Source organism: Macaca thibetana, chromosome 1, assembly GCF_024542745.1.
Source record: "Macaca thibetana thibetana isolate TM-01 chromosome 1, ASM2454274v1, whole genome shotgun sequence".
NCBI classification, from domain to species: domain Eukaryota; kingdom Metazoa; phylum Chordata; class Mammalia; order Primates; family Cercopithecidae; genus Macaca; species Macaca thibetana.
Window position 1 is genome coordinate 113259577 of NC_065578.1, and position 22356 is coordinate 113281932.

Genomic DNA, 22356 nt, shown 5'->3' on the forward strand with positions numbered 1-22356 from the left:
TGCCCAGGCTGGAGTGCAATGGTGCGATCTCGGCTCACAGCAGCCTCCACCTCCTGGGTTCCAGTGATTGTCCTACCTTAGCCTCCCGGGTAGCTGGGATTACAGGCATGCACCACTACACCTGGCTAATGTTTGCATTTTTAGTGGAGATGGGGTTTCACCATGTTGGCCAGGCTGGTCTCAAACTCCTGACCTCAGGTGATCTACCCGCCTTGGCCTCCCAAAGTGCTGGGATTACAGGCATGAGCCACAACACCCAGCCCCTTAATTTCTTATATAGTGCCTGGCACACAGAAGATGCTCTGTAAATAGTTACTGAATGGACAAATGATGAAACTTTGAAACTTCTTTGACCTTACTATGCTCAAATATCACTTCTGATGTTCTTCTCCGACTCTCTCGCTTATCTTACATATGTCTGCACACGTTTTTGCCTCAATAGACTGTAAGGTGCCTGAGGGAAAAGACCATGCCTTATTCACCTGTCTCATGCATACCTGACCCAGTGTCTAGAAGAGTGTATAGCACAGAGCAGGCACACAGCAGTTTGCTGGATGAATGAATGAATTATACTAAAGAGGAGAAAATACAGACTTTAAGAAGCTCCCCGTATAGTGAGAAAGACTGAGGACCTAAAAGCAATGAAAATAGAGGTTAACAAGTATAAATAAAGAAGGTACAGGTTAATTTAAGTAATCAGATGATGATGTAGAATTCAAATAAAATAAGAGTCAATCAGCAAAGGTTCCCGAGAGGTGAATTCTGAGAGATATTTGAAAAGAGGAAAGGGACATGCCTTGAGAGAGCAGGAGTTTAGGAACATGTCAGAGAGTTAGGTTGAACGAAGGCATGATAAACAGTGTGTTTGAAGCTTACATTTTGAGCAGGATCTGTTATACCCAGACCACAGGTTTCTGCCTTTTTTTCTGGCTCATCAAGCAGGCACGTTTACCCACTCTTTTTGTCTTCATATTTCCCAGGTTGGCCCAACGCGAGGACTTTAAGTTCTTTAAGTAGTTGAAGGAAGTTTCTGTGAAAATATGCAAACAAAACTGCCTTGTGGGATCGAACATTTTTGGTAACCCTACTTCTCTAGGGAAATAAACTTCCCTGTTCCAGATAAAATGGAACTGCTCCCCGTGTTGTTAAGCCAGAGAGAAAGTCAAATGACTTCCCTTAAATGGTACTTTAGCACATTTTACAAAAATTATAGTTTTTTTTGGTGTGTGTGTGTTATGGGGATCCAGGGAAATCAAAGATGTTAATGAGTGAGATCTGAGAAACAAAACTTGATAGTAGAATTTTGTCTTAGCCACATCTGCCCTTCTCTTCAGAGAGTATATGCAAATACCGATGGTGCCGGACAGTCACTTTCTAGGGCTCAGATCACTGCTGCCTCTAGCACTTGTGGGATGGAAAAAATGAAGAGATTACAGTTGCCTTAAAAACGTCCCCCACTTCAGGAATCTGAATATTTTACACAGCAAGAGATATATCGGAAGTCCTACAGAATCTCTTGATTTTGGGAGGTCGCAACTGCTTTTCCATTAGGATAACCTAATTTTCAGTGTCCTTTTTCTCAGAATGTTATACCAACGCGTTCTGTTTCCTAAATACCCAGCCTTACTTCCTTCTGGTAGAGGCAAGAAAATTATGCTAGCATTCGCTCACTGCATGTTTTGAGCGTTTAAGTTCAGATTACAGCTATTCTCTCTCTTCCTAATGTAAACACAGGTTCCCAAGGCGGCAATGGGAGACTCCCCTAAGGGGCTCTTGACGTACAGGGAGACTTCCAGATAGGGTACACAGATGTCACATTGCTAGAACGTCTCTAGACGGCAACGAAACATTAAAACCTAACCTGAGGTAATCCCTCACCGGCAGTGGAGCTCCTCTGCTAGGCACTGTCTTCCTGTACACTGCCCAGGCTCTGGGGGTGTCACACTAGACTGTGGTGATGTCACACTAGCTGGGATGACATTTTACAGTTGGATCCCCTACCACTGCCAGGCACCTTTAAATCACCGCGGAGTCTACGGTGCAGAGGGGGCGGGAAGCCCAGCCCCCGCACTCGATCCACGCTGGCTCCCCACGGAGGCCCACCCACTCGAGGCCCACCCACTCCCACTGCGATCAGTACTATGCGGTCGTCCTAGAGAGTCCATTCATCTGCACTTCCGCCTCAGTAGGTGTCATGGCGCGGGGCGGGTGAATAGTTCCGGCGAGGCGGGGCCGTCCGGGTTGAGGGGCGGCCGCTCGGCGTTCCGCTCGTCGGGTCTGGCGACAACGGCGGCTGCGGAGCAAGGGGCCCGGCGGTAGCCCCGGACGGCAGCAGGAAGCCGAGGCGGGAGCGCGCGGGGCTGAGGCGGCGGCGGCGGCGGCGGGAAGGGGCTGGGTGGTGGAGCGGGCGGGAGGCTGAGAAGGCTCCCCCTGCGGGACGGGCGCGGGGACGGCTCCGGGGGGCGGGGGCCGGGGCCCGGGCCGGCTCGCGCGGGGGGTATGATGACCCGGCGGCGGGGCCCCAGATCTCGTCTCCTCCGCCGCCTCCTCACGGCAGCCCCAGCTCGCGGCTGAGAACCAGACACACCGGCGGTGAGTGGGGACCAGCAGGAGGGGGCCTCGGCGGGGAGGGACTTCCCCTCAGCTCCCCGAGGCGGGGCCGGCCGCCGGCTCTCTTGGGGCGCCCATCCTGCGGGGGGCGCCTTCCTCAGAGGGCCCCTGCCCGGGACCGGGCGCTGCGTCCAGCGGCCCGGCGGCTCGCGGCCGCTGAGGGGATTGCGTTCCCAGGAAGGTGGGCAGGCTCTGGGCTGTTTTTCGGGACAACTCCCCCTGCCTCCTGCCACTTCTCGCCTGGGCGTGTTGTCCTTAAGTGACAGGGGACCGCCTTGCGTCTTCTCACTCGGCCGGTTTTTCCCCGGCTGTCGTGGCAGGTTCTCAGTGTGTGGCTTGTGCGTGTGTATTTCACAGCTCTGCTTATCACCATGATTTTGGGTTATTTGTGCTGTTTGGGACCAGGAAGCCGTGCCTGGAGCGGACGACAGTGGGATGGGTGTGGAAGCTTTTCTGTCGTCTTCGCTGATGTTCTGTAGTCGTTAGGCTTGTAATTTGTAATGACGGTGGAGACTAGGTGAGACCAGCCCACCTAATGTATATCTGTGCAAGGCAGATCTAGAGGTCTGGCCCAAAGGGAAACTTTTGCTGTCACCACTTTCAAAGCTTTCGTTAAAAAAACAAAAAAGGAAAGGTGGAGAAACAACCAAAATTCTGGTAAGACCCACACTGTTCACAGGTCTGTGGGGAAGAGTCCCCTTTTTGTGCCTAGCAACCAAGACCTGGAGTTCTGTCTCCAGGAGCGTTGGTCTAACCTCCAGTTTGTTGTGGTGACGAGCAGCGAGCAATGGCCTGTGTTTATGCTGGGCGAGCTTTCTTTCCTGCTTAGGAAGGGGAGTTGAGGATGGGAGGATGGGGGTAGGGAAGAGGGGGAAAACACCCCCAGGCTCCAGTAAGTCTTGTCTTTACTTAACCACTGATTCTGTTGTAGGTAGACTCATTTAGAGGCAGTCCTAGATGCTCTTTCTTGTCTATTAGTGACACTTTGGGAATTCTCAGTAATTGCATCAAAATAATACTTTCAGCTATAGACTCTCTGTCCCAATCTGTCCTTTATCTTGTTTCTTAGTAACTGGTGAAAACAGCAGTGTGGCTTCCTGCTCCTGATGAAATGGGGTTAAATTAAGTGGCTGATGCCCTCAGCAAACCTACAATTTTCCTTTTGTTTGTGTAAAGCTATTTTTGATTTCTGGTCTGTAGGGTTTTTGGGTTTTTTTTTTGTTTTTTTTTGTAAGATTATAGAGAATGCAAACCATTACTAGGTTTTTAAATATAGAAGCCTAAAGCTTTCTATAAAACATTTTAAAATCTAACAAATCGTTTGACTTAATTTTCATTATTCATCTGGTGATTTTGGATCTTTACATGCAATTATCTCAGGGTTCTGTGTTATAATGCTGGTATGATGAAGGGTGTCATTGACTTTTAAGATACTGTTCCTGGCTTGAAGGATATTTTAGTAAAGTACTTGCGGTTGGAACTGGAGGCAGCCAAGCCAGTAAAGCATCTTAGAATAAAATGGTGAATGAGATCTTATAAATATACTGACTCTGGTTGGCAAGTAGAACTTTTGCTGGTGATACCTTCATAAATAGTTTATCCTATCTCTCGACACTGTAGTTTTGTGGATTTTAGAGCAAGTTTGTTGGTAACTTGAGAGTTCAAACCAAACCAGAACTTCCTTCTAAAAGAAAAAGATAATCTCAAAGTTCACAATTCTTTGGAAAATAGACTTCTTTCATTCTCTGCTTTTGTTTTTATAAGCAGAGCTCCATCAATGATTTGTTGGTACAAATCAGTGAGTCATACCGGCCTTGTGAAGTTCTTACACTTGGAACTTGTGCAGCTTGTTATATATTGTAACTGGTCTTGTAATTTGAAGTAATTTTGCAAACATGAGCTGCTTGATCTGCCACCTGCATGAGGTATAACAGTCTGTATTTTTTAGGTCTTTTAAAAAAAAGTTTACTATTATTCCTCCCGTTTTCTTCCCTTCCTCTCCCTTCGTGCCATTCTGAACACAAGTCATCAAGATTATTTTCCTTTGAGTACCACTTCAACAATCACTGGTTTGTCTTTTGGTTCCTTTTGTTTTTGTTCCTGATCTTCCTTTTAGTTGTTGGAACCCAGCTCCTAAATGCCTAATATATTCCTGTAGTGCGTAATTTGGCACTTCAGAAATTTATATCCTGTTTTCATATTTTTCTTTCTTTTTCATGTGTTTTATCATTTCAGCAACATTTTAAGTTCTTTGAAGGTAAGGAAACTGACATTTCTTTTAGATTCTTTAAGGGTACCTGGTACAGTGCTTTCCCAGAGTGCTTAAGGAAAAGGAATGAGAAGACCTGGATTCTTTGCCAGCATTGCTACTCATTAGCTCTGGGTAAAACTCGTTTGGCCTTTTTGGATCTGCTTTTTTTTTTTTTTTTAAATTTGAGACAGGGTCTTACTTTGTCACCCAGGCTGGAGTACCATGGTGGGTTCAGGCTGGAGTGCCGTGGTGGGTTCAAGTGATTCTCATACTTCTGCCTCCTGAGTAGCTAGGACTACAGGCACTACAGGCACGCACCACCATGCCTGGCTAATATTTGTATTTTTAGTAGAGATGGGTTTTTGCCATATTGGCCTGGCTGGTCTCGAACTCCTGACCTCAAGTGATCCACCTGCCTCGGCCTCCCAAAGTGCTGGGATTACAGGCATGAGCCACCATGCCTGGCCTGGATTGCCTTTTTCTCATCTTGGAATTAGGGGGTTTTAGCATCTTTTAAGGTCCCTTTTATCTGTAAGAGTTCCAGTACTTTTTTGCCAGCATCTTCTGCTCCAGTTAAATATATCTCCTTACTCTACACAGCTTTTTATTTTTCCACATCCTTTGGCGTACTAGCATAGCAAAAGTCATCTCATTCTTCTGAAAGAGCCTCCTCCATCTTCCATTCTCCAAACTGCTATTGCCTTACTTAAGTCCCGTTTTCCTTCAGCTTTTGCTGGCATATTGTTTATATTTCATATTCGTCTCTGCTTTGTTAATTTTAACTTTTTTTATCCTGGAAGCTCCTCAAGGTATAGTTTTCTTAATTCTAAACTTTATAGACGTATAGACCGTCATGTGCAGGTACTAAAATATGGTACCTTTTTACTAAATACAAAGCACTTTTTTTTTTTTTTGGGATAGAGTCTCGCTCTGTTGCCCAGGCTGGAGTGCAGTAGCATGATCTCGGCTCACTGCAAGCTCCGCCTCCCGGGTTCACGCCATTCTCCTGCCTCATCCTCCCAAGTAGCTGGGACTACAGGCGCCTGCCACCACACCTGGCTAATTTTTGTATTTTTAGTAGAGATGGGATTTCACCGTGTTAGCCAGGATAGTCTTGATCTCCTGACCTCATGATCTGCCCGCCTCAGCCTCCCAAAGTGTTGGGATTACAGGCGTGAACTACCACGCCTGGCCAAGCACTTTTCTTTTGTTCTGTTGCCATAGTCATTCCAAATAAATCTCAGTGAACTATTGATTTTGATACAAAGCAACAGCCTCTGCCACATTGAAGAAGTAAGCTTTAAGTACAGACTAGAAGGGTAAGTGAAAGTTAGGAAAAGAAAAGTCTAAGGGGGAAAATGAACTTCAGAGAGGAAACGTGTTGAAGGAACTAGGGCCAGAGAAGGCAAGGCATATTGTGGGAACCCAGAGAGACTTGGTAGTATTGGAAGAGAAAGTTCCTGGGGAAAAGCGCAGATGAAACAAGGCTATGCAGGTAATCATGGTCCAGATCTTGCAAGGCCTGGTAATCCAAAATAGGAATTTTTTGGTCTTTTTCCTAAGTTTTTAAGTGGGGGACAGATACACTTTTTTTTTTTTTTTTTTTCCAGCTGTGCATTTTTAAAGCTTCAGTTGAAAGGTGAATAATGAATTGGGAGAGGGGAGCTTAGAAAAGGGGCTTGAGGATAGCATCATGGCTCACACCTGTAATCCCAGCACTTTTGGAGGCTGAGGTGGGTGGACCACTTGAGCCTAGGAGTTTGAGACCAGCCTGAGCAATATGGTGAAACCCTATCTCTACAAAAAATACAAAAAAATTAGCGGGGCGTGGTGGCATGTGCTGGTAGTCCCAGTTACTCTGGAGGCTGAGGTAGGAGAGTGGATTGAGCCCTGGAGGTCAAGGCTGCAGTGAACAAACCATGATCATGTACTGCACTCCAGTCTGGGTGACAGAATCTCAAATAAAGGGGGGAAGTTGAAAGTACAGTTTGGAGGAAACCAGTTAAGCTGTTTAAGTATGGAATTGTGCAGTAGAGGTGGAGAAAACTTAGGAGAGTAGAGAGGTGTTTGTTGGAAATAATTTTCTTCCCAAACTTGTCTCACTTTGGTTTTACAGAAGGTGTACTCTTATCATCTGTAAAAATATGTATCAGAGTATGTGATCGACAGTATGTACACCTGTGTTCATGTCATCTGAGGATAAGTGCTAGAACAAGAAATCAATATATAGTACAGTTTTTAGGTCATTTGGCTAACCAACTGTTAAATTGTATGAAGGAGGCAAAGATGACATTGAGCAAAAGCAACAGGAATTTATTACTGGTGTGTCAGGAAAAAGGTTACTGAGGGGTAAGGACAAATCAATGGAAAATGATTACCTTGGTTGTCATATCCAACTGTTCCATTCAGGGTTATAATATTTGGATGATTTTAATAAGATTATCTACCTATAGTGCTTATAGTGTGGAGCACCCAGTAAACGATGTTAAATGAATGTGACCATGCCAGGGAGTGGGAAAGTTGTTAATCTGTTTTTGAAAGCCTTGGATTCTAGCAATTATCTTTTAGCAATAAATACAAGTACCAATGGCCTTTTGCCCATCATTGCTAATTTGGTATTAATGCACTGGGCAAATTTATCATTATATTGAGATGACTAAGTCCTTGGAAAGTCAGGTTTGAAATGTAAAGACTTCATTCATTGCTGGAGTCAAAAGGTGCAGCATTTTCAGGAAGTCAAAAATAGCTTTTTATGCCAGGTACGGTGGTTCACACCTGTAATCTCAGTATTGTGGGAGGCCAAGGCAGGGGGATTGCTTTAGAGCAGGAGTTTGACACCAGCCTGGGTAACATAGTAAGACCTCATCTCTGAAAAAAAAAAAAAAATTAGCCAAATGCGGCATATGCTTGTAGAAATTAGCTAAGCGTCCTGGTGTATGCCTGTAGTCCTAGCTACTTGGATAGCTGAAGCAGAGGATTGCTTGAGCCCAGGAGTTCGAGGTTACAGTGAGCTGTGATTACACCACTGCATTTCGGCCTCAATGACAGTAGCGAGAACCTGTCTCAAAAAAAATAAAAATAATAAAATAAATAAATAAATAAATAGCTTTTTTAAAAAAAAACCAAAAACTTTTAGGTTCAGGGGTACATGTGCAGGTTTGTTACATAGGTATGTCACAGGGGTTTGGTGTACAGATTATTTTGTCATCCAGGTAATAAGCATAGTGCCTGACAGGTATTTTTTCTGATCCTCTCCCTTCTCCCACCCTCCACCCTGAAGTAGGCCCTAGGCCCCAGTGTCTGTGGTTGACCTCTTTGTGTCCATGTGTTCTTGTTCTTTAGCTCCCACTTATAAGTGAGAACAGGCAGTACTTGATTTTCTGTTCCTGTGTTTGTTTAGGATAGTGGCCCTCCAGCTTCATCCATGTTGCCTGTTGCTGCAAACGACATGATCTCCTTCTTTTTTATGGTTGCATAGTATTCCATGGTGTATATGTACCACATTTCCTTTGGTCTACCGTTGATGGGCATTTAGGTTGAATTTCATGTCTTTGCTATTGTGACTAGTGCTGCAGTGAACATGTGCTTGTGTCTTTATGGTAGAATGATTTATATTCCTTTGGGTGTATACCCAGTGATGGGATTGCTGGATCTAATGGTAATTCTGTTTTAAATTCTTTGAGGAATTGCCACACTGCTTTTCACAATGGGTAAACTAATTTATACTCCCACCAGCAGTATAATTGTTCCCTTATCTTCACAATCTTGCCAGCATCTGTTATTTTTTGACTTCTTAGTAATATTCATTCCGACTGGTGTGAGATGGTATCTCATTTTAGTTTTGATTTGCATTTCTCTAATGATTAGTGATGTTGAACAATTTTTCATACGCTTGTTGACTGCAAATGTGTCAAAAATAGCGTTTTAATTTATTGGGTTGCTATTCACATTGAATTAAAAATATCTGTAATTTGCCTCATAGATTCTGATATATAGTAAGTTTTCCACAGGTGTTAATTCTGTTTTTGTTGTTGTTTGAAAGCTCTCCACCTAGGAAGAGACTTGCCCCCCGACTTGCAAAGGCAGGTTTGATGGAACATAGTATCTTTATCCTGTGTCTAGAAATTGCTATTTTAGCTGAATTTCAGAGTAGAATATAAATAAGAGTCTGTTGGTTTTTCTAGGCCATTGTGATTCTGTATTTTCTTCTCACCTTGTGTTAATTGAGGTCAGAATGAGTCTCAGCCACATTGTAAGAGCCCTGGTGGTCCGATACTGACTTTTTGTACGTCACACCCTTGCTGTGGGGAAGACCAGTGAAAGAATTCTGAGTTGTCCTTTCCCTTTGGGTGAACTAAATTTGTCCTTATGGATAAAGATTATAATCATTTAATATTAAAACATTCTGAAAAATGTCCTAGAACTTGTGCTTTTTTCAATGCGCAGTGTGAAGATCTGAAATCATAAGTAATCTTTTATTATGTTTTTTGGGTAAAAAGTTGGCAATAATGTTACTCTGCTAAATGCAAAATTTTATAGAGTATCTAGTTACGAATACTTTTTTTTTTTTTTTTTTTTTTTTGAGACGAGTCTCGCTCTGTCACCCAGGCTGGAATGCAATGGCATGATCTCGGCTCACTACAACCTCCGCCTCCCAGGTTCAAGTGATTCTCCTGCCTCAGCCTCCTGAGTAGCTGGGATTACAAGTGCACGCCACCACGCCCAGCTCATTTTTGTATTTTTAGTAGAGATGGCATTTCACCATGTTGGTCAGATTGGTCTCAAACTCCTGACCTCATGATCTGCCTTCCTTAGCCTCCCAAAATGAATACATTTTTAAAAATTTGGTATTTCATGAATTCTTTTCAGTATTATTACTTTTATGACCCCCCTATTCCTAGACAGTTGCTGCAAACTGCAAATTTTCTATTTAGATTCTTTCACTACTTTCAGTTACATAGAAGTCGTGTTTATGTTTTTTGATAGATTGTTAAAATTAGCAGGTGAACAATATTAACATTGTTAATGGAAAACAAATTTAGAAAATTTGCTTCCTTTTGTTGTTCAACAGGTTGGCTTAATTTTATGACAAGAAATACTTATATTTTAATAGGTGCATTTTGTAAAGGAGCTACTTGGTTTCAGATTTTTCTTTTATTATGTTTGGTATTTCAGTGAAGTAGATAGAACAAGATGATTTGTAAATTCAGTCTCACAGTTAAATTGTACTGACCTTAACTTTTAATTTGTACTTTTTTTCCTCTTCAAAGTTTATGTAAATTATGGAAACTCTTAAAGTAAATCTCAACTGGGTTTTAGAAATTGAAGGCAGAGGATTTGTTCTTTCCAGCTGACTAGTCCAGTGCAGGTGGTTTCTAGTTGTATTCAGGCACAAAGAAATGCACATACTGCCTTTTGATGTTCTGTAACATCCTTTGTCATGTTTCCTTCCTTTCTTGTTGTGTGTGTTTATTCTCTTGTGATTAGTAACGTTATACTATATGGATTGGAGTAGAGACCTCCCCCATGACTCAAGGACCACACAGATAAAAGGGAGGGAAGACATTAAAAAAAACAAAACCAAGGACCAAGCATTTGAAGATACTGCATTTGAATATGAGTGGTAGGGAGTTGTATTTAATAGATAGGAGATTGGTAGGCAGGGGTCAAGTAATTCATCCAACAGATATTGAGTATGTATATATTGTCAGTCTGTAGTAGGCTTTGGTGGTATAAGAGAAGAGCAAGACAGAGATGGTACATGTCCTAGAGCTTATACTGTAGTTGGGAATGTAGCATTAAAGAAATGCTTTCAAGTTAACAGGGTGCTGTGGGAATGCATGGTAGGGGCAAGGGATGATCATAGGGAGCATTTCTGCATGTGGCAGAGGTGACAGAGGGCAGTTTTCGCAGCAGAAAGTCTTAAACATATTTAGAGGGCCTGGAGGTGAGTGGCCTTCCAAGAACTAAAGAAAGAAGGGCAGTGTGGCCAGAATGACGGTTGGGGGAAGGGAATCAAAGTGGGGAGATGTTGGAAGGCAGCAAGCAGATTTTGGAGTGCATTTTAAGGCAGATTGAGACAGGTTTTTTTTTTTTTTTTTTTTTTTTTTGAGACAGAATCTAGCTCTGTTGCCCAGGCTAGAGTGCAATGGAGTGATCACAACTCACTGTAGCCTCAATGTCCCAGACTCAGATGATTTTCCTGCTTCAGCATCCTGAGTAGGTGGGACCACAGGCATGTGCCACTTATACTTGGCTTTTTTTTTTTTTTTTTTTCCAGTAGAGATGGAGTCTCCCCATGTTGCCCTGACTGGTCTTGAATTCCTGGGGCTCAAGTGATCCTTCCACCTTGGGCTCCTAAAGTGCCAGGATTACAGGCATGAGCCACTGTGCCTGGCCTAATTTTTCTTTTCTTTTCTTTTTTTCTTTCTTTCTTTCTTTTTTTTTTAATGTTAATGCTTCCCAGGCTGATCTTGAACTTCTGAGCTCAAGTGATCCTCCTGCCTGGGCCTCCCAAAGTGCGGGAATTACAGGCATGAGCGACTATATGGCCAGCCAAGTTGAGTATCTTGGAATTTATCTCCAAAGCAATGAGAAACCCTGGGCGAAGGGGAAGCAAGATGGTTGAGAGAGCGGTTATCCGATTTGCATTGTTTAAAAGCAAAGATCTATTAAGTGGATTAAAGGAGATTAGTTTGGAAGCTACTGTCAGTTTGAACTAGAATGGTGCCAATAAGGTTAGGGGAAAAGGGCTGATTTGAAATATACTTAGGAGGTGGGGGGCAGTGGCTCACGCCTGTAATCCCAGCACTTTGGGAGGCTGAGCGGGGTGGATCACCTGAGCTCAGGAGTTTGAGACCACCCAGGCAACATGGTGAAAACCCATCTCTACTAAAAATACAAAAAAATTAACCGGGTATGGTGGCGCACGCCTCTAGTACCAGCTACTTGGGAGGCTGAGGCAGGAGAATCGCTTGAGCTCCAGAGGCGAAGGTTACAGCGAGCCGAGATTGCGCCCCTGCACTCCAGCCTGGGCTACAGAGTGAGACTCTGTCTCAAAAAAAAAAAAAAATAAAAAAAAGAAATAAAAGAAATATACTTGGGAGATGAAATGGATAAGATAGAGATTAGATGTGGAGGAATAAGGGAGAGGAATGAGTCGGGATAATAGTATTAAATATGTGTTAGACACTATCACTTTACAGGTATTGAATCATTTAATTCTCAGAACAACCCCATGAGGTAGGTATTGCTATCACCATTGTGTAGCTGAGGAAACAGACATCCTTGATTTTTTTCTTTTTTTTTTTTGAGAAAGGGTGTCACTCTTTCACCCTGGCTGGAGTGCAGTGGCACGATCACAGCTCACTGCAGCCTCTACCTCTGGGCTCAGGTGATCCTCTCACTTCTGCCTTCTGAGTAGCTAGGACTACAGGCATGTGCCACCATGCCTGGCTAATTTTTTGTTTGTTTTTTGTTGTTGTTGTGTGTGTGTGTGTTTGTTTTAGAGATGGTTTCACCATGCTGCCCAGGCTGGAGCTCCCTGATTTCTGGCTTGAGGCACTGGATGTGTAATGGCATCTCATAATTAAGATAGAAAACTGAAGGTGGGGTGGAGGCTCATAAGTTTAATTCTGAATGTATTGAATATGAGGTATTTATAAAATATCCAAGTTGCAGTGTTAAGTAGTCATTTGGATATCGGGTTTGGAGTTCAAAGCGAGAGAATTCTGGGTTAGAGATAGAGATTTTAGTCTTTTGCAGATGACTAATTCTGAGGAGTAATTATTAAAAAAGGGGAAAGTGTAGAGCAAGGAAAGGGGGATTACTATAGAGCCCCAAGGCATATGAAATCGGATGGTTGAAAATGGAGAAGATAAATATAAAATGGCTTGTATGCTATGTCAGATGTTTGGACTTTATTCTGAAAAGATAGCTTTCAGTTTAATCTTTGGGCATATTGAGCTGGAAGTGTCTGTGGGATATTCAGGGACAGAAAGCTGGACTATTCTTTATCCTTTCCTCATATTTTTCTGCTAACTTTCCTTGGTTCTTCAGAATATACTCCCTAGCTTTCTCATCATCCTGGTTACTTTTTCTTTTTCAATTTTAGTATTTTTATACTAGAGACAGGGTCTCACTATGTTGCCTAGGCTGGTCTTGAACTCCTCAGCTCAGGAGATCCTCCTGCCTTGGCCTCCCAAAGTGCTGGAATTAAAGGCTTGAGCCACTGTGCCTGGCCCATGCTGGTTACTTTTTTCTCTTAAAATGTGGTAGACAGTTGAATGCATTTTATGTATGACTTGAGCAGAGTGGATAATCTTCACTTTGTCCAGCAGGTTCTGTACACTGTTTCTATGAATATAGGCCAAGATTGAATTAGTTTTTGAGGAGAACATTATTACATCATGTTTCTTTTATCAAGTAAAAGTGTGTGTGTATACGTTTTAAACCTAAGCCTTGTATCTCTTATCCTTGTGGTTTAATTCCTCCTTTCTCTCAATGTAGGTATGGCATCACAGCTGCAAGTGTTTTCGCCCCCATCAGTGTCGTCGAGTGCCTTCTGCAGTGCGAAGAAACTGAAAATAGAGCCCTCTGGCTGGGATGTTTCAGGACAGAGTAGCAACGACAAATATTATACCCACAGCAAAACCCTCCCAGCCACACAAGGGCAAGCCAACTCCTCTCACCAGGTAGCAAATTTCAGCATCCCTGCTTACGACCAGGGCCTCCTCCTCCCAGCTCCTGCAGTGGAGCATATTGTTGTAACAGCCGCTGATAGCTCGGGCAGTGCTGCTACGTCAACCTTCCAAAGCAGCCAGTCCCTGACTCACAGAAGCAACGTTTCTTTGCTTGAGCCCTATCAAAAATGTGGATTGAAACGAAAAAGTGAGGAAGTTGACAGCAACGGTAGTGTGCAGATCATAGAAGAACATCCCCCTCTCATGCTGCAAAACAGGACTGTGGTGGGTGCTGCTGCCACAACCACCACTGTGACCACAAAGAGTAGCAGTTCCAGTGGAGAAGGGGATTACCAGCTGGTCCAGCATGAGATCCTTTGCTCTATGACCAATAGCTATGAAGTCTTGGAGTTCCTAGGCCGGGGGACATTTGGACAGGTGGCTAAGTGCTGGAAGAGGAGCACCAAGGAAATTGTGGCTATTAAAATCTTGAAGAACCACCCCTCCTATGCCAGACAGGGGCAGATTGAAGTGAGCATCCTTTCCCGCCTAAGCAGTGAAAATGCTGATGAATATAATTTTGTCCGTTCATACGAGTGCTTTCAGCATAAGAATCACACCTGCCTTGTTTTTGAGATGTTGGAGCAGAACTTATATGATTTTCTAAAGCAAAACAAATTTAGCCCACTGCCACTCAAGTACATCAGACCAATCTTGCAGCAGGTGGCCACAGCCTTGATGAAGCTCAAGAGTCTTGGTCTGATCCACGCCGACCTTAAGCCTGAAAACATCATGCTGGTTGATCCAGTTCGCCAACCCTACCGAGTGAAGGTCATTGACTTTGGTTCTGCTAGTCATGTTTCCAAAGCTGTGTGCTCAACCTACTTACAGTCACGTTACTACAGGCAAGTGGCAAATGCTGAAAATTGTATCTTAGGCTAGAGTTCTGTCCTTATATTTAACATATACCCCATAGCCTACATATAGCAGTGAATTTGTTTATAGATTCTGAGATAGAAATAGGATATGTTTTAGCTCATTCTGTGTGTGTGGCATTCCTATATATGACATTTTCTTATTTCTGAAATTTTATCTAGCACTGGAAAAATTAACTCAGTCTGATTCTGAAAGTTGTTACTAGTTGAATTATACTACCACCCGGTTCTTTTCTTTATTATCATTATACCTCATTTTCCCATTTTATTTATTTAATTTATTTATTTATTTTGAGACGGAGTCGCGCTCTGTTGCCCAGGCTGGAGTGCAGTGGCACAATCTCGGGTCACTGCAAGCACCGCCTCCCGGGTTCACGCCATTCTCCTGCCTCAGCTTCCTTGAATAGCTGGGACCACAGGCACCCACCACCATGCCCAGCTAATTTTTTTGTATTTTTAGTAGAGACGGGGTTTCACCATGTTAGCCAGGATGGTCTCGATCTCCTGACCTTGTGATCTTCCTGCCTCTGCCTCCCAAAGATCTGGGATTACAGGCGTGAACCACCGCACCCGGCCTATTTATTTATTTTTTTGAGATGGAGTTTCACTCGCCACCCAGGCTCGAGTGCAGTGGTGTGATAACGGCTCACTCAGCCTCCACCTCCTGGGTTCAAGTGATTTCTCCTGCTACTCCTGTCCCGAGTAGCTGGGACTACAGGTGCCTGCTACCATGCCTGGCTAATTTTTTTATATTTAATAGAGATGAGGTTTCACCATGTTGACCAGGCTGGTTTCAAACTCCTGACCTCGGGTAATCTGCCTGCCTTGGCCTCCCAGTGATTACAGGCAGGAGCTACCATGCCCAGCCATTTTCCCGTTTTAAAGAGTCTTGAAATATACAAAGATATTTATTTATTTGTAATGAATCTGAGCATATGCTGCTGTTTTTTCGAAGCTCTTACCTTGGCAGGTAAAATAACTTGGGAATAACTCCAGCTTTAACTCTAGTAACATTTTATTCTTTTACATTTTCTTCTGTAGTAGCATGAATTGGATTAGATGATTGCTACAGTCTCTTCCTGTCTTAACATTCTCTAAATACTTTGAACTTATTGGGTTATCCTAGAATGGCCTTGACCCAAGTACCTTACACTTTAATGATATATATTTCTAGATTGATACTTTTAATGTAGTTACCGTTTTAACATATAATAATTATTGGGACAGTATGTAAATGCTGATATATATACTTTTGTCTATATCATAACCAAGGCTTTTAAAATGTGCTTTTTGTCAGCACCCATTTACTTACTTGCCTAGTTATTAATTTTAAGGAATCTAATACTTAGTTTTAATGGCCATACATTAAATACAAATCATGTAAGCATCCAATCAAGAAGTGAAATAATAAACAAAAACATAGATAACCTATAAAATATGTTTATAAGGAGCTATACATGCCAGATACCTGTAATAAAATTTGAGGAAATAGAAATTCTGAATTAATAATTTTATATTATGTGTGAAAATAATATGAAGATATTTTAACCCATGCAAGGACTCAGAAAAAATGTCATCTACATGTTTACTTTTTTTTTTTTTTTTTTTTTTTGAGACAGAGTCTCGCTCTGTCGCCCAGGCTGGAGTGCTGTGGCCGGATCTCAGCTCACTGCAAGCTCCGCCTCCCGGGTTCCCGCCATTCTCCTGCCTCAGCCTCCCGAGTAGCTGGGACTACAGGCGCCCGCCACTTCGCCCGGCTAGTTTTTTGTATTTTTTAGTAGAGACGGGGTTTCACCATGTTAGCCAGGATGGTCTCGATCTCCTGACCTTGTGATCCGCCCGTCTCGGCCTCCCAAAGTGCTGGGATTACAGGCTTGAGCCACCGCGCCCGGCCTACATGTTTACTTTTTTAAAAACATTGTGGTAAGATCTTTGTAATAGGAAGTTTACAATTTTAACCATTTGGTACCACTCAGTATGTTAAGGATATTCACAGTGTTGTGTAACCATCACCACTATTTCCTAATGTTTTCATCACCCAAAACAGAAATTCTAACCATTAAGCAATAACTCCCTATTCTCCCTTCTTCCTACCACTGGTAATCTTGATTTGACTTTCTGTCTCTATGAATTTGCCTATTCTAGATACTCCTTGTAAGTGGAATCATACAATATATGTCTTTTTGTGTCTAGTTTATTTCACTTAGCATAATGTTTTTGAGGCTGATCCATGCTGTAACGTGTATCAGAACTTCATTCCTTTTATGGCTGTATAATATTCCATTGTTTGTATATACCACATTTTGTTTATCCATTCATCTGTTGGTAGATATTTGGGTTGTTGCTACCTTTAGGCTGTTGTGAATAATGCCACTATGAACATTGGTGTACAAGTATCCTAGTCCCCATTTTCAGTTCTTTTGGGTATATAACTAGGAGTGGAATTGCTGGGTCACATGATAATTCTATGTTTAACTTTTTGCAGAATTACCAAACTATTTTCCACAGAGGCTGCACCGTTTTACATTCCCACCAGCAGTGGATGAACATTCCAGATTTCTCCACATTTTCTCTAACATTTGTTATTTTTTTTTTATTTAAAAAAAATTGTTTGTTTATTTTTACAGAGACGGGGCTCCCTCTATTGCTCATGCTGGAGTGCAGTGGCGCGATCATAGTTCATTGTAGCCTCCAACTCCTGGGCTTGAGCAATGCTCCCTCCTCAGCCTCTCAAGTAGGTAGGACTAGTCACACTCCACCATACCTGGCTAATTACTATTATTTTACTTTTTGTGGAGATGGGGTTTTGAGGGTCTCATTTTGTTGCCCAACCCGGTCTCAAACTACTGGCCTCAAACCATCCTCCTGCCTCAGTCTCCCAAAGTTCTGGGATTACAGGCATGAACTACCATTCCTGGCCTTGTTTTGGTTTTTAAATAATAGCCATGCTTTTTTTTTTTTTTTTTTTTTTTGAGCTGGAGTTTCACTCTTGTTACCTAGGCTGGAGTGCAGTGGTGTGATCGCGGCTCACTGTAGCCTCTGCCTCCCGAGATTCTCCTGCCTCAGCCTTCCGGGTAGCTGGGACCACGCGGGCACCTGCCACCACACCCAGCTAATTTTTGTATTTTTAGTAGAGATGGGGTTTTACCATGTTGGCCAGGCTGGTCTCGAACTCCTGACCTCAGGTGATCTGCCCTTGGCCTCCCAAAGTGCTGGGATTATAGGCGTGAGCCACTGCGCCTGGCCAATAATAGCCTTTTTTTTTTTTTTTTTTTTTTTGAGATGGAGTCTTGCTCTGTTGCCAGGCTGGAGTGCAGTGGCACGATATGGGCTCACTGCAACCTCCACCTCCCAGGTTCAAGCAGTCCTGCCTCAGCCTCCCGAGTAGCTGGGACTATAGGTGCCACCATGCCTAGCTAATTTTTGTATTTTTAGTAGAGACAGGATTTCACCATGTTGGCCGGGATGGTCTTGATCTCTTGCCCTTGTGATGCACCGGCCTCAGCCTCCCGAAGTGCTGGGATTACAGGCATGAGCCACTGGGCCCAGCCAATAATAGCCATTCTTATGGGTGTGAAGTGGTATCTCACTGTGGTTTTGATTTGTATTTCCCTAATGATTAATGATGTTGAACATTTGTTTTATTTTGTTTTGTTTTGAGACAGAGTCCCACTTTGTCATCCAGGCTGGGGTGCAGTGGTGCGATCATGGCTTACTGCAGCCTTGACATCTCAGGCTCAAGCAGTCTTCCCACCTTAGCCTTTCGGTAGCTGGGACTATGGGCATGCACCCCCACACCTGACTAGTTTTTTGTAGTTTTAGTAGAGACAGGGTTTCACCGTGTTGCCCAGGCTGGTCTCAAACTCATAGGCTCAAGTGATATGCCCGCCTCAGTAACCCAAAGTGCTGGGATTACAGACATGAGCCACCATGCCCAGCCTGGCATTTTTTTATGTGTCTGACATTTGTATATCTTCTTTGGAGAAATGTCTATTTAAGTCCTTTCCTCGTTTATTGAATTGGGCTTTTTGTTGTTGAGTTGTATAGTCTATATACTAAATTTTCATCTATTCCTTGGGTTGCCTTTTTACCTGTTGATAGTGTTTGACACGGAAAAGTTTTTAACTTTGGTGAAGTGCAGTTTGTCTACTTTTTCTTTTGTTGCTTGTGCTTTTGGTGACTTACCCAAGAAGTCATTGTTAAATCAAAATCATACAGATTTTCCACTGTTTCCTGCTAAGAGTTTTATAGTTTTAGCTCTTTTATTTCAGTTTTTGATTCTTTGTTGATTTTTGTCTATGGTCCAAGTTACAAATCCAGTGTAATTCTTTGGCATGTGACTATTCAGTTCTTCAAACACCATTTGCTGAAAAGACTGTCCTTTCTGCATTGGGTGGTTTTGGCACACTTGTTGGAATCATTTGAACATATATACAAATAATTCTTATCTTCTATTGCTTTCCCATTTTCAGTTTTGGGCTGTCTATTCCATTAATCTATGTATGTCTGTATGCCAGTACCACACTGTTTTGATTATTGTAGCTTAGTAGTAAGTTTGAAATCAGGAAGTGTGAGACCTCCAACTTTATTCTTTTTCAAGATTGTTCTGGCTATTTGGGGTCTTTAAGAGTCCATATAAATTTTAGGATGGGTTTTTCTATTTTATACAAAAATCATAATTACTTTTTATTAAGGATAGCATTGAATCTGTAGATTGCTTTGGGTAGTGTTGACAGCTTAATATTAAGTCAGTCCATCCTTATTTTTTTATATCTTTTTACAGTTTTTTTTTTTTTTTTGAGATGGAGTCTTGCTCTGTCGCCCAGGCTGGAGTGCAGTGGCCGGATCTCAGCTCACTGCAAGCTCCGCCTCCCAGGTTTACGCCATTCTCCTGCCTCAGCCTCCCGAGTAGCTGGGACTACAGGCGCCCGCCACCTCGCCCGGCTAGTTTTTTGTATTTTTTAGTAGAGACGGGGTTTCACCGTGTTAGCCAGGATGGTCTCGATCTCCTGACCTTGTGATCCGCCCGTCTCGGCCTCCCAAAGTGCTGGGATTACAGGCTTGAGCCACCGCACCCGGCCTTTTTACAGTTTTATAAAACTGGTGATTTTTACTTGAGGTGAGGTAAAGAAACTCTTAGAGCCTTCGTTTTCTGGTTTTATGCTGCCCTAGGCAACCTTGGCTAACTTTAAGAATCTCATCTCCGTTTATTTATTTATGCCTTGGGAGATTTAAGTTCCAACTACATTTGCTTTTTAATACTCCCCTTTGAGCAGTCTCACCACCAGCCACACCCACATACATATATATAGCATACTCTACTGGTGAACTGAAGAGTTCAGCACAGCATCCCATTTTGAGTCCTCAGGAGGGACTAGGCAGACCACAGCTGAAGGAGGAAGGCTGATCAGCTTTTCCTTTCTGTCTTCACTGTGTGTACAGGTGTTCTTTAAGTACTTGTTTGCCCTGTCAAAGACAAAGTGCATTCTCTTGTGATAACAGAGTAGTTTTTAAATTGAAAAAGAGAGAGCAATAGGAGATAAATATTTTTTGACTTTGTTATAATTGGGGCATGTTAATACAAAATAAAACGAATTATTTGACTGCTTAGCTTTCTGTAATATGTAATTCTTTTGAATAATTTTCAATGTTAGGTTGCTGATCTTTGTATTTTTTTATCCTTTTAATTTAAGCTGTCAATTGATTCATTTTGGTTTTTTTTTTTTATAGAAACTACAATTTTCAAATCTTCAAAGTTACCTTCGACAAAGCTTTCTTTAAATTCACTGCATTATAGTTGTTGAGTGTAATTTTAAGTGGAGCTAAGTTTGCCTCTTAAAAACAGGAGTTCATTCTGTGTGTTACTGAGTAATTACTCTGTATACTGAAGTTCAGTACCCAGGGCTTGACTGTGTTTAGGATTTAACATGAGTGTTCTGTTGTGTCACAGTAATACTTGATAATGAGCCTAAGGCAGATGGAATAGCAGCTCAGGCATTCCTTCTTTATCACTAGTTTTATCCGCAATGGTCCTCTTAAGCTTCTTTCATGTTGCTTTGTTGCTGTATTAGAGACCATTAAGTCCTCACCCTTCTGTCTTTCAAAAAACCTCTGTGAAATCCTTTTGGCTGGTGAAGCATTCTGACTCCAAAGCTAGTCCTCCTCTTACCCTCCTTTTTAGTTTACATTGCATTGTCTTTCTGATAACTTGCCAAAGTATTATCAGCTCACATAAATTTGCCACCTCGCTGTGTCCATTGGTCCTGGGCATGGCTAAATGATTCAGGCAGTGGAAATAATATACTTTATTCTCTGGCTCACTGTAAATGTGCACAGACTCCAAGCAAAGCTCCTGTCTTTGGGGCTTGAGTTTTAGAGACAAAGGTTTGCCATGCTTACAAGCTGAATGTTTTTCCCTACTGAACTAGCCAGCCTTTATTTCAAGCTGAATCACTTTGTTACTTATGGAAGGAAAAGGTCTAGAGAAGGAGAATGTATCTTCCATTTATCCTAGACAAACAAATAATCTAATTTCCTCTGACAGTCAAACTATAGTTTCACCTAAGCCACTGATGCAGGAAGTTAGGTTTTAAGTAACCTCTGTAATCTGGTAAGTAAGTAGGTTTGATGTCTCTGAGATAGGAAGAAAGAAATGAGAATGTTCATGGAAATAATCAGTGATTTGTGTTAAGTGATTCTAACCTTAGCTTGCTCTGGGTGCCAGTGAAATTAACCTCAACAATGTTGGTTGGAAGAATTTTTCAACTTAAAGAAGTTTGAAGCTGGGGAACCAAAAGGCAGGGATTGTTGTTTCTATCACTTAACTGTAATAACTAAAGCCTGTTTAGTATTTGTTTTTTAAGGATGGGATGTGTCTTCAGAGAGGAGACTTGCCGTCTTCAAAGCACAATCAATGCCATTTTCCTACTGAAGTGAACACGGCCAGTTTTAAACAGTTTCTTTCACTTTCCTGTGCTTCTGTAGATAACCTTTTTTACTGCCCAGTTGTTAGAATGTTAAAGCTGGAAAGGGACCTGGAAGAGTAATTATCTAACTCCGCTTCCTTATTATACAAATGAGGTAGAACCAGAATTTTACTTGTCTATAGAGTTTATACTGAGGGATTAAGAAATAATGAGGCCAACAGGAAAGATGTAATGAAAATAATTCTAATAATTATAATCTGGATGCACAGTTTAAAGTATTCAGTTCTTAGAGATGAACCTGCCCTAGTGATGCCTTACTGTTCAGTAAAGTAGAAAATAACTTGTCTTTTTGCTTCATAGAGTTTGGGTAAGTCTAACATTTATAGGCCCAAATAATACAAAGCCCTCAATGAACTAAGCAGCCTTACTGGTTTTTTGTTTATTTTTGAGACAGGGTCTCAGGCTGGAGTGCAGTGGTGCAATCATGGCTCACTGCAGCCGTGATCTCCTGGGCTCAAGTGATCCTCCCACCTCAGCTTCCCGAGTAGCTAGAACTACAGGCACGCACCACCATACCTGGCTAATTTAAAAAATTTTTTTGGTAGAGATTGGGTCTTGCTGTGTTGCCCAGGCTGGTCTCAAACTCCTGCTTAAGTGTTCCTCCTGCCTTGGCTTCCCAGAGTGCTGGGATTATAGGTGTGAACTGCCGTTTCTGGCTGTATATATATATATATATATATATATTTTTTTTTTTTTAACTGCTTTCCTTTTTTGTTTTTCCTTTTGCTATTTGCCTTTTTATAAGGTGGATATGGTAGAGTTGCTGTTTTGACTGAGCTTTTGCTGGAAATCCTTAACTGCTTTTGTCACTCCAAAAGCAGGGTGAGACCAAATGAAAAAACTTTCAGCCAATCTTCAGTTTGTTTTTAAAAAACGGGACTTGGGGGCTGTGG

At 42.3% G+C, this 22356-nt stretch overlaps 2 protein-coding genes across 9 annotated transcripts in view; one reads left to right on the forward strand and one right to left on the reverse strand.

Moving 5' to 3' along the window:
- Nucleotides 1-2004, reverse strand: part of AP4B1 (adaptor related protein complex 4 subunit beta 1) — a 36842-nt gene extending 34838 nt beyond the window's left edge. Inside the window, exons 1-2 of one of the 2 annotated variants that reach the window (XM_050747928.1) lie at nt 1879-2004; nt 877-1030 (exon numbers count right to left, since the gene is read on the reverse strand). In XM_050747928.1, coding sequence (XP_050603885.1) covers nt 877-878 — 2 coding nt within the window. In that variant the 5' untranslated portion in view covers nt 879-1030; nt 1879-2004. Of the gene's footprint in view, nt 1-876; nt 1031-1861 lie in introns of both variants that reach the window. The other variant, XM_050747917.1, reaches the window with a different exon arrangement.
- Nucleotides 1845-22356, forward strand: part of HIPK1 (homeodomain interacting protein kinase 1) — a 49850-nt gene continuing 29338 nt past the window's right edge. For 2 of the 7 annotated variants that reach the window (XM_050747854.1, XM_050747904.1), the window contains exons 1-2: nt 1909-2185; nt 13370-14447. In XM_050747854.1, the coding sequence (XP_050603811.1) occupies nt 1975-2185; nt 13370-14447 (1289 nt within the window). In that variant the 5' untranslated portion in view covers nt 1909-1974. Of the gene's footprint in view, nt 2186-2475; nt 2593-2770; nt 2792-2855; nt 3268-3294; nt 3503-13369; nt 14448-22356 lie in introns of those variants that run through there. The other 5 variants (XM_050747844.1, XM_050747874.1, XM_050747894.1 and 2 more) reach the window with 5 other exon arrangements.